The following is a 12910-nucleotide window of genomic DNA, read 5'->3' as shown; positions in this document are numbered from 1 at the left end:
AGGCCTACCTAGTTAGTGCAACTGCAGTACTCTTGCATCTCTTGTCTACAGGTGAAACATGTAATCTCAATGGCAAAGCATGCAATCTGAAGGTGTGTACCACTTCAGTGTAAATGAATGATGGGCTGAGAAAGGAACGAGTGTTTGCACTATGTCTAGCTACTGACATGCTCCAACACACCCACACAGCAGATTTCCACTCTACAGAGAAGTTTTAAAATTCCGTATGGGGAAGCGGAAGGCTGAGTACCCAAAACTACTGTGAAAGCCCAAGGGAATGGTATCAGCCCTTGTGTGTAACCAACTAACCTATTAAAGAGGCTCACTTCTCCATGAAAAAATTCAGTACAGGTCATGTATTGGGAACTGGGAATCTCTTTCCTTGCTTGTATGACACATATTAATCTGTTCTGGCGAGTGAGGGATGCAAATGTCACAGCCTCTGTCTCATGTTCAAGAGCTTACCTCAGGCAGCCTAAGCATATCACTCGTACTGGCCTACAAGTTAGTTTACAGACTGGGAGATGTAAGATGGCAATGCAGTTTGGAAAGGAATGAAGGTTAACAGACATACTGGACAAAGAATCTAAGGTAATAATATTCTGACGCAACACACAAAACATCAAATCACAACATGTTGAAAACATAAAATATTGAGCACCTGGTTAATTCAGGTAGGCAAGCCCCCTACACCTCCTGCTAGGTATACATACCAGTACCAGGAATGCATAACAGTGGGGAAAGGGCAAACTTCCATTTTCAATATTTTAAGTTTTCAACCTTATATGACTCAATATTTTAAGTCTTCAGTCAGATGATGGTATTCCACATCTGGGTCCCTTAAATTTTGCATTTCATGTTTCTACTTGGAATGGTTACATCAGACCATAGATCAGTCCTTATACAAAGGTTTTTTACACAACTGCTTAGCTCAGCACACACAGGAAAGCATGGAGCTCATATATTTGATAGAAAAAGTCACGGGGCTTAAGCACCACCTCCTGTGCCATCCATCAATATAATGTTGTCAAAGCGAAAAAGGCAGCAGCTATGGTGGGATCAGAGTAATGCCGTTTCTGGTGCAGATACATTTGGTAGGGCTATGCTTTTTGGCATCATGAATGGGAATTTTTCAATGGTGCACATGAAGTATTGATTCCAGCTGTGAGAGTGGGTAGAAACAGGGATGATGAACATGGACAAGCAGATTTAAAAAGTGACATCTCTTATTTACACACAGCTGATAATGTTAGTCTTTCCTCCCACACATTTTTACAGTGTCTTTTCCCATTAATATTCTTATATACAATTAATCTATTTACATGATAAAATATTCTAGAGGCAAAACAACTGCCTATTTTGACATGAGACCTGCTCATAACTACTATACTTAAATAATTAATGCTAAAACAATCCAATATGTGCAGTTTGCTTGAATACAAGAATACAAGGTAATCCAGTATTTTCAATGCTGCTCTTTTTTTTTTCCTTTCTGGAAGACATTAATTCCATTCCCTGTTTGAGTCTTATGCAGTTTATTAGCTATTTGTTGACTGGCAAATAGTGTGGTAAATTCCTCTCAGCAATTAGAACTTATTAAAAGAGCTAATTCTTCTTCAAATAATTTAGGTGACCAATTGCAGCACTCTTTGAGCAAAGCAGCACTGCTCACTCAGTCCAGTTTAAGTAAAATGTACAGCCAAGTCAGTATACAGCTTGTCTAAAAACCTTAGTAGCTGCACTGTTAAAAACTGATCTCATATCTTCCCAGTGGAGGAGATGATGTGTTAAAAGTCTGCAAAGAAAGGGCACAATCCAATATTTTGTCATTCAAGCTGTTCAGTCTTCCAGCACAAAATAATTCAGTACCATATTGTGAACGATAATCATCAAGTCTTATCCCTGGAGACTTCAGGCAAAAAGATACAGAAAGATTCAAAGTGCTGTCCTAACCTTATTCCCAGTAAACTGTAGCAAAATGTGACATATTCTTAGGTAAGTACCACTCTGCACTGTCACTCAGAGATTCACTGTTCCAATGGCTGTAGGTCGATTCCTGAGGAGGTAGCCATGTGGTGAAGTCAGTGTATGCAGGTGACTTTTTCTATGCTGTCACACTATCAATGCTTATTATTTTCTGCAGCTGTAACAATTACATCCATCCATATCCTCATCGCCTCGTCAGATGGGGCAACGATGTAGAACAGTCTGTCATAGGTTTTCACACAGAATGTCAGCTTGTGGTTAGGACTCTGGAGTGAAAGAGCAAACCAAAAAAGTATCAGTGACAACAGTGACAATCTACTGTTACTATCCTACCATCATTATACACTTTGACAGTAATTTAGGAGTAAAATGTTGAAATCTCGAGAATCATTTAAATAATATGAAAGCAAGTCAAATATTAGGAGGGAATTATAAGTGTTCTTGAGAAGCTCTCAAAGCCCCTAGAAGTTCAGGTTTGGCCAAAGCATTAACATTTATAACTTAAGTAGGATGAAGAGTGAAAATTCTTTAACATATACCCATTACTCAAGTATGTTGTACTCAAGCCCAACAGCTTGAATGTTTATACCTACTGAATTAGTTACCAAAGTAAATTCATTTAAATTTATCAGAACACAATACTCTCCACATTAAATTAACACTAACCCCAAAATAGCTGCAATAGCTAATACAATTTCAGCCTACAGAATTAAGCCAAACTAATGTAAACAATAGTATGAGAAAATTGATATTGTTTGTGATGACACAAAAAATGTAAATGCAAATACTTAATAGGGAAGCTCTGAAATCATACTTAATTCAGCGCATTACAAACTTGGGAAGTAACCCAAATTAAAGAATGGGATAATGAACATGTATACATTTCATAAAAAAATAATACTGCCAAGTTAAAAGTTCATAAAGGACAACAGATATTTACTGATCTGCTTAATACTGTAAATAAAAATTAATATAAAATCACCAAACAGAAAATAATTTAGAGAACATTAAACTTTCTTCATACACTAACTCCTAGGAGACTATACATGTTAGCAAGCACAGCCAAAAAATTTAATAAATCAAACCAAATCTAATATATTAAATGATCAAAGAACAGCATAAATGTGTCAGAAATAAAAAGATATACTAAACAAATTCAAAATACATTACAAATAACTAAGTCAAATGAATAACATTAATGACAAGGATGACAGAAATATTCCATAGTTAAAACATTAAAAATACACTTTCAGAACAAAGCAGAAATAGATTATGGAAAAAAAAAAACAATGAAAGATTTGGAAGTAATGAAATAATTAACCGCCTGGTACTTATAAGTTTAATTTATGGAAATTATACATTAGTTACCACAAATGCAACTCAATAGTTTCAATCTTTTTTAACCTTGTTTAACAAACAAATTCTGACTTCTTTGACATATTCACTTATAACCCCAAAATTTAAAAAAATTAAACAAGATGAGAATCCAAGTGAATGTTCATCACACATACGAAATATTTTGCTAAATACAGATATATAAAACCTTTGTGTTTCAATATATACAGAAAGACTACAGACACAATTGCCATCATTAATCAATGACAATCAGGCTGTATTTATTCTCAATAGACAAACCCAGTATAATATCAAAGAAAACATCATCGCTAATAAATCTAGTTAATTTCACTGAAAAAGTAACACAAGCTGTTGTTGTCAGGGCAAACCTTAATCTGGGTAATGCCTTTGACATTATACCCCATGCTAGCATTGTTAGAAAGTTACATCTATTACAAATACATTCCTAAGAGGTAAAATGGAAAACAAACTAGCTACGGGGCAGAACCTACACCTCAAAGAACATAAACGTAACCAGTCATGTTCTTAAGAGCTCAGTGCTAGGAACCCTTCTTTCTGACATTTACTTTTCCAACCAACCTCCAGACCACAAACCAAGACCACTGGCTAGCTACATTTGCTGATGACTGCAAACTGGGAGTCACTATTCTGTCACTCTCAGACATCAAGCCCTACAACAAGAATTTCCACTTTAACAATTGGTGGGCAAACAACAGTCTTAAATACTAAAGTGTTAGTCACATTTGGTAAACCATTCATCCCCCAGCATATGACAGACAATACTAAACTCCAAAATAAGAATGGTGTTAGAGACCTTTGAGTTGATAATCCCTCGCCTTTTATCATCATGTAACTTCTACTTCGAGCAGTTGACTGTGTCTTGGAGAAATCCCCTTCACAAAGAAGTCATCACCCCATTATACTTGGCAATGATTAGGCCAGTCATTAAATCCAATGTCCCTTTTGAGATGTAACTCACTAACTATACCAAACAACTACAAAGACTCCAAGCTCCTAACTAAAATCATTGTTTTAAAAATATAAGCTACCAGAAAAGACTGGAAGTGCTGTACCCTTTACTCAACATCTTAGAGACTCCAAAGGGGAGATCAGGGGAGTTCCATGCCTTGCCTTCTGAGCCATTAGGGATACAACAGTCCAGGATCCTTTGTATCTGAATAAACTGAGTAGTCCCACACATACCAGAATAAGGTATCTAAACCACCACAAGCAGATAAATAAAATCAAACATCAGTAGAAACCTTAGAACTATATCAGGACTTATTGGTAAAAATGCAAAATATAATACTCTAAATGCTAAACAGGATGACAGTTAGTAGAGTATAACTGGAATGGTAATATGTACAGGTTATTTTTTAGAGAAAAACTTTTAACTGATAATTCAACAGAACATTGAATCCATTATTGAAAACCTTAATAAAATTAAATTCAAATGGAATTTAATTTTTTACATTGGAGGACAGACTGTTTAAATACAGATAATTCCTCTTAAACCTTATGTAAAGGTTTTGTATTTCTGAATTTTTTTATGTTTTTTTAACTTAAATTTAGGTGCGAATATGTTCTGAACTGTACTGATGTTGGTTTCTGCATTTGTAATTAGCCAACGGTTAAGTGACTGCTGCTGTTTTTTTAGCGGTGTCTAATACTGTATGTTTTAACATCTGTGAATTACAGAAGTAAGGTCTGCACTCTAGTGGCAGTAGGGAGTACATTTCACTCATCTGAGCTTGGATTTCACTTCGGGAAGCTTACATAGTTCTTTTATGATTATACAGGCACTGGAAGTGACTAAACAACCAAACTAGTTCTCTGGATAAAGTTGTCATGTTTGTACAACACCTGGCTCAGTTACATAGAGCTTCCAAATGCTTAGCTGCTATGCCACTGAATATTGAGAGTTCTATTGCAATCTATTATCCTTGGCAAACAAGAACTATTTTTTTGTTGAACTGCACTTTTTCTACTCAAATCAAGTGTTCCAGCATTATATACTGGTATTTTTTCTGTGTTAGCTGAAGTTAACATGCTGCTGTTTTAAACATTACTGCTGTTGGTTTCTACACTTGCAGTTAACCAGTGTTAAAGTGACAGCTGTTTTAATTTTTTTGTAGTCTAATACTGTATTTTTCAGCACTTCAGCTCATACCAAAGTAATGTTACATTTAGAAAAGTTAGGTCCACACTCTTGTGGCAGCAGGATGTTGCCTGGTCTCACCCGAGCTTATATTTCAATTAGGAAAGCTATCGGGTGCTTTTGTGATTGGCCAGATGGCTAGTTTGGTTTAGTCACTTTCAGTGTCTGTATAAGTTGTCACTTGTGCTTTGTACAGATGTAGGTTCTTAGAATTGATATTTTTCCTATAAAGACGCCTCTTAAATTTCCTCAGCACTTAGCTGTACAACGAGCAACTAGCTTGCTCAGTGAGGAGCACTGCCATGCGAGTTTTGCCTTAGACAGTCTTGGCTGTAGTCTATACTCTTATAACACACACAAGCTAGCCTGCTGTAAATCCCACTTGTATCATCCATTTGTACCGTAGTATGGACCTGCAATCATGGATATGTACTTTCCTGCTGTCTCTGCAGCCAGCTTGGTGGATATGGGCATGCTGTTGCAATGTAGCAATTGTCTCATGTTAACTGAGAACCACTTAATTGTAAAACTGCACAACTACATCTCTCACTTACTATGTCAATGTCACTGGAGGCAAGGTTCTCACATACAAGCACTTGTATTACTAAACAGGCTGTCAGAAACGCACACACAACATCCAACACACACAGTATACACCAGACACACAGACTCACTTAGGCTCTTAAATGTAATATTACTAAACCACAAAGGCCTCCCAGACATTGCTCTATAAAACATCCTCAGCAACATCAAATGCATTCTATAAATACACATACACAAACAAACACACACACACACACAAAAAAAACATCTACCATGACACATACTACCACATCCTGTGATGTCTCAACCTCTAAGCCCATTGGGCATACTACCACACAACCCAATATGCTGGCCACTGGTGGCTTAATTATGACATGCACAGATATCTTACTCAGCAGGCTGAATACGGAGCGAGTCACAGTCAACTGACTTTTAGGGGCTAGGATCCGCCAAATTACACTCACACTCAGGTTGCCAAACCCCAAGTACTATTACAACCTTGCCATAGTCCATGTGGGTGTGAACAATCAGAGACGTACCTCACTGGAATACATGAAGACAAGACAGATTACTTTGATTTCTATGTTTCACATGCTGATATGAGCCTAGCATTGAACAGCATTTCAACTTCTCAAATAATGATGCCACGATATGAACAAAAAATTATTTACTTTAATAAGTGGCTTAAATTTTGGTGTCATTCAGAGGGGTACAATATTTACAAGCCTGGCAGAATATAGTCAGCAGACCACTCAGCTTTGCCAGGGATGGTCTGCATCTACCCCCCCCCCCCCCAGGCTTTTGAATGTTTGTCAAAAGCTCGTCCATCCCCATAGTGCCATTTTTAAAGCCATTCCAACCCGATAAATCTTCTGACACAATTCAACAGAAGAAAATCTGAAGATGTTACTGCTCAATGCTAGGAGTCTAAACAAGAAACATCATCCTACATGCTCTTCTCACCTTGGAGGATAGAGATTTCTGTGCAGTTGCTGAGACATGGTTTAAAGGTGCAGAGAGCACCACGGCTGTGCAGGGCTATATAATGCCTTCCACACATTAAGCCCAACTAACTGTACAGGCAGGGTTGCCACCTTTTGTTGTGGCCAAAACCGGAGTAAAAGCCACACTCCTCGCATCACCTATAACCCTGCCCATTCCCATCCAAGTTCTGCCCATTCTATGATGTCACTATGACATCAGCGACCAGGAGCACCCTCTTTTTCCATTCCTGATGCCCGCTTTCAGCTGATTTACTATGCTTTTCTGTAAAAAAACATAGTAAAGCAGCAGATTTAACAAACTCTGATAGTCTGTTTCCTTTTTTGAAACAGAATACCAGAGTTTGTACAGCGTTTTCCAGACTACTGGAGAATCAATCTGATTTCCAGACAGTCTGGAAAAAAATGGATAGGTGGAAACACTATGCAGAGGAATGAGCAAAAGGTGGAGGTCTCTTAATTTATGTCAAATACATTCTCACCTCAAGACTGGTCAAACAGTATGATGGACTAGAGCTCTTCCATATCCAAATTACCACAAAGCCCAATACCATACCCTTGAAAACTGTAGGTCTTCCTCTGACGCACAAAACCCATAGTTCTTACTTAAATGTACTACAGACACTCCCCATTCAACCCAACACCATATTAATGAGCAACTTTAACTACCCCACTGTTAACTGGGAATCATGCACAACTTCAAACATTCTATACCAGAGATGTATTTTACAAACAAAACGCCCTGGACCAGATAGTCCACATGCTCACTAGGGGCACTAACATCCTGAACCTGGTTTTCACAAAGAATGTTGTTCCGCCACATAACGCTCTCACTGAACAGGTTGGATTATAAAGTTGTCTCCTTAGAAATAAAAATAAAATCCTGGATCCCAGCTAACCTTTGTACTTTTAGGAATTATTCTAAGGTAAACTTCCGAATGTTAAAAGACAAATTGTCAAAATTACACGGCCCTCTCCCCTCCAAACCACGAGAACAGCACAAACAAATCTGTCCCTCCAGTAGGTTTTATTAAAGTCACATACCAGGATAAGGCCTTTAGAGTGAGCAACTCATGTACCATTTGACTTGCAGATATGCAGCATTTCCAGTAAAATAGGATCAGAGATTGCCTTGTATGCAAGGTAGAGATCATCTCTGAGTAGTCTGTATGAAACAGAATAAAGTGACAGTGATTTCAGACATCTCCATAGGATAGATGCTGAAGACCTTGAATTTTCCTTGTGAGGAACCTTTGTGGTTTCTCCAACTGTTGCAGGTGCTTGAAAAGGTACACACCAAAAGGGGCACTGTACTCATTTAATGGCCTGCTGAGGGAAGAGTACCGGGAGATTATAACTTTTTTTTTTCTGGAGGCAATGCCCTTACTTATGAGATGAGCAATATAGAATGACCTTCTTATCACTGTGGAGACATGCTAGTCAAAGGTAAGGTTACTGTCAACCTGTCTGCCCAGGTCTCTCACCACTGCGTACTTTGGGTGCTGCTATTGATATGTAGTTAGCAGGGAAAATCACTTTTACCAACAGGAATAATGCATTTTTTTGCATTGAGCTTAAGGTCATGACTTTGGCCCCAATCATTCTTTTGTGTAAGACCCTCTTGTAGTATGTAGACTTCATTTGGAAATTTTATGATCATTCTCAATTTGCATTATCAGCCAAAGACCTTTAGTTTTTGCTTGTATTTCAGAGAAATAGATTCCAAACAGTTAAGGTCCCAAGTCTGATCCTTGTGGAATACCACTGGTTACAGGTTTGCTGTTGGAGGTGGATTCCCCTATTTTGACAATATGAGTTCCATCAGTAAGCCAGTTAGCAACCAGTCTAACAATACAAGGGTTCATGCCTAGTTGGATGAGTTTGTCAAGGATGCCAGAGTGGGGATAGTGTCAAATGCCTTGGCCAAGTCCAGGTAGGCTGCATGCATAGATTTCCCCTCATCCAGGGCCTTAGTGACTGTCTCGAAGTCCACCAGGTTTAACAGGCATGATCTCCCTTTGACAAATCCAAACTGAGTAGGGTCAAGTGTTCGGAGATTACCTACATCTTTGTTTATAAGGTCCGTGATGATTCGTTCCATGGCCATGCAGATAAGGCTAGTCAGGCTAATAGGTCTATAGTTCCCAGGATCTGGGAAGCACCACCTTTGTGCAAGGGAATAATGGTAGCTGTTTTCCATTCAGCTGGTATGAAGCCGGTGCTTAGACTATGAATGAAGAGAGTACCCAATGGTGTTGCTAATCCATGTTGTAACCCATGTAGGATACAGCCTGGGATGTTATCAGGTCCCATAGATGCTGTGTTTTTGGCCGCAGAGAGGGCATTTACAACCTGCTCTTTAGAGATACAAGGTAGATGACAGGTGGTAGGGGTGTCATGGGGTACATGTGGCGGGGACAGGAAATGAAGTTTTCACAGAACTTGTTTAGCTATGTCTACAAGCTCAGTATATGTGGTATCATTAATTACCAGTTCAATACAAATCTGGGCCTTTCCTTATAGGTTACAGATGTAACTACAGAATGCCTTGTGGTTGTCCTTTGTTGAGAAAGCTAATTAGGACTCATAATTTGCTTTGGAGGACTTCACAAGAAGTCTTATTTGCTTGTTTAAACTGAGGAGGGAGTGTTTCCAGTTTAGGAGGGTTTGCTCCCTCTTACTGTTACACAGCAATTCTTTTCCCCTTACTGTAAAGCCTGTTAATTGGCAGTTGTCCAACAGGCATGATTGCTCTTCCTTGAGGAGCTTGTTTTGTTCCTATCAGGTACGGCCAAGTCAATGCAGGTATACAGGTGTTCGTATAAAGCACTGGTGTAGAGCATGGCATAGCTGCCAGTTCTATCTGAGGGAGAAGGTGCAGTGAAGCTATTTATACCATCCCATAAAAGGTTATAATCTGCTTTGGAGAAAGTTTTGTAGTTTAGTTGCTGCTGGGGGGGAGGGGGGGCAGGACAGGTGTGATAGTTACTTCGAATGAAACCAATATGTTTTTCAGATCTCACCAGGGAGGACCTCACAGTGGGGGTGCTACAGTAGTCTGCCATATTGGTAAGCACCAGATCCAGGATGTTGGCACCCGTTGTGGGGGTGTCAACCAGCTGGTCCAGGGCACTGGAGTCAACAAAGTTGAGGAACCTTTAGGCAAGTGAGGTCGAGCACGAGTAATTTACCCAGCCAATGGATGGGTAGTTAAAGTTGCCCAAAACCATGGTGTTTGGATGTATCTTGATAGACTCAAGTAGATCCAAACAGGCAGAATGGGTGTCCTGATTCATGGACGGGGCCCTGTAGCTGGCAATGACTTGAATAGATGTCCTATCAACAGTTAACTGCACCTGAAGTGTCTCCAGGGAATCATACTGTTTAACCAATCTGGAGGTGTATTTATCATTAATGAATATTGATACACCACCTCATTTAGTTTTCATGCCTTCAGTTTGAGGTCTGAATGTGGGGAAGGAGGTGTAACACGATATGGCTGGGGTGCTCTCCACAGCCTTGAACCAGGTTTTCGTGACTGCACAAATGACTGCATCTTCCAAGGTGAGGGCAGCTACCAGTGAGTTTGGTTTCATGTTGAGACTCCTAGCATTTAGCATCATAACCATGAAGTTGTTTTCAGATGGAGGTTTTACATTGGGAATTTTGTCCTTGAGACACTGCCTAAAATTTGTTTGATTTTTGTGTTTTGGCTTAAAGGTTTAACCAGTGAGACACTGGTGCATGAGCTATTATGTGTAATGAGTTCTGCAGAGGAAGTATTATGTGCAAAATGCTTGTCTTTGAGTTTGGGAGGTCTCTAGTGTTTAGGTATGTTTTTGGCGAGGACCTCCATGTGTGATGTGGGTTTGGGTGGAGTAGGAGACGAGGTGTGCATGCTGGCAACCCGCTCATTGTCACATGTACTGACTGGTGTGTGAGAGAGCATGGAGTCAAGGTTCTTAACATAGTTGCAACTCTCACACATTGTGTTTGAGAGAACTAGGAGTAAAGAGTTGTTCGTGAATAAGACAGTTGCTACACTGCCTCAGGATGCCCATGTCGACCAAGGTGGCTGGAGAAACTATGGGAAATTGTCCGTCCATAGTGATAGGTAAATTTATATGATCAGGAAAAGAGATCACACTTAGGAGTGGCTACTGGGTGATAGGTGTGTTAGTACCTCTGAAGCTAGGCTTAGTGTTCCACCTGGCAGTAGAGCAGGGCCAGGAGAAACCTCTGGAGGACCACAAGCAAAGTGCTAAGGAAACATTCAACAAACAGAACATTTGTGTTTGCGGCCCCCAACCAATCCAATGAGTGAAACTGAAAAGATCAGAACCCTTTGACATACCATCAGGCATTGAGAAGGATGCTCCCATCAGGTTTATGAGGAGCGTCTTACTGTCATCTATGGGATTCAGACAACATTCACAAACATCCAGGAATTACAACAAAAATGCACGATAAAGTAAAACTTCCACAGAATACAGTAAAGTTCAACAACTGCCCTGGGTGATAAAAGAAAATAAAGAATTGCACTGGGTGAGCAGTACAAATATAATGGTGGGTGAGGAAGACAAGAACTCTTAATTAGTCAATATGTAATATAAAAGTGTGCACTGTTATGGGTGTGCTTCTGTATGTAAGTGTATAAACATCCAGGAAAAAAAATGCTGGAGTTAGGACACTATTTTGAATACTTTCCGTCATGTATTATCTGGTATATATTTTATGACCAAGAACACAAACAAATGCACACACACACACACACACACACACACACACACACACACTACGTTCCTGCTGTACAACTACTAGAATTGTCGGGGTACAGTTTTTTGTTTCTCTTTCTCTGTAGAGATGTGTACAACAACCAGATATGTGATACAAAACACAAATCATCATATTGCTTGAAGTCAAATAATCCAAACATTAACTTCTCTTAAGAGATGTAAATAATATGCATAATGGAAGACTGCACAGACTTTATCCAAGGGGTTGTTAGGATGGGGGAAGGGGCTAACATTTATCAGCAAGCCTCCAGACAGGGGGCTACACGATGGACAGTAGGATCTCGACTCCATTTCTATCCTACAGCTGTAAGGTTAGGAAATATACACAGCTAATAACTTTATCCATCTTTCCACTTAAATGGCCTCTGGCTATGACAGCTTCAGTTCTAAAGTACAGTAATAGACAAAGTCCACTCAATTGCCATCTAATTTCTTTACTATGAATATTATATACTAAAGCCGAAAGACACAAACAAAATTCTCTCACCCTCATTGCCCAGCAACGCAGATCCTAACAGGAACGGCAAGCTCATTTTGCCAAAAATACCACGTTTTGAAGAGCTTTAACATTTGTGGTCAGCTGTTGTCTCTGTTCTGAGTTATCTCCAGAATGGGGGGAACCAGTAGGCTTACAGACACATTGGGGGAGGCTTGATGCTTCATCAAATGTGGAAGCAAAAATGACTTAGTAAAAATAAATTATCTGCTTCTGGAACTTGTTTAACCATTTGCATGCCTATTAATGTTGTGAAAGAATATATTTTACCATGTATGTGTTTAACTTTGTTAACCAGGTAAAGGATCTGATCCAGAGACTATTATCTGCCATAACACAGGCAAAGTAGCAGGTACAGTAAGCAATCTAACATTCAGATTCAAACCAATATTTACATTCAGATTCAAACCAACAGTTACATTCAGACTGTAATATCTTAATGTGATGTATAGCAATTATATCAAATTGAATTAGTTTTGTTCATAGCAAACACTTAGCTCAGTAACACAAGCAGCAAAAGATTAAATAGCCGAAGCATATAGTATGGAACAAAGATTCTATACATATTATGTAC

The 12910-nt window shown here is 39.1% G+C and overlaps 1 protein-coding gene across 2 annotated transcripts in view; it reads right to left on the bottom strand.

Annotated features, from left to right (window-relative positions):
* Positions 1-1208: 1208 nt before the first annotated feature.
* The window catches only part of PHLDB3 (pleckstrin homology like domain family B member 3), a 647234-nt gene continuing 635532 nt past the window's right edge, over positions 1209-12910 (bottom strand). For both annotated transcript variants that reach the window (XM_044080540.1, XM_044080538.1), the window contains exon 16: positions 1209-2252. In XM_044080540.1, the coding sequence (XP_043936475.1) occupies positions 2121-2252 (132 nt within the window). In that variant the 3' untranslated portion in view covers positions 1209-2120. The remainder of the gene's footprint in view (positions 2253-12910) is intronic.

This window comes from Protopterus annectens, chromosome 8.part0, assembly GCF_019279795.1.
Source record: "Protopterus annectens isolate FY-2018-M chromosome 8.part0, PAN1.0, whole genome shotgun sequence".
Lineage (NCBI taxonomy): Eukaryota > Metazoa > Chordata > Ceratodontiformes > Protopteridae > Protopterus > Protopterus annectens.
Note: the sequence above shows the minus strand (reverse complement) of the source record. Positions and strands in the feature narration are given on the sequence as shown.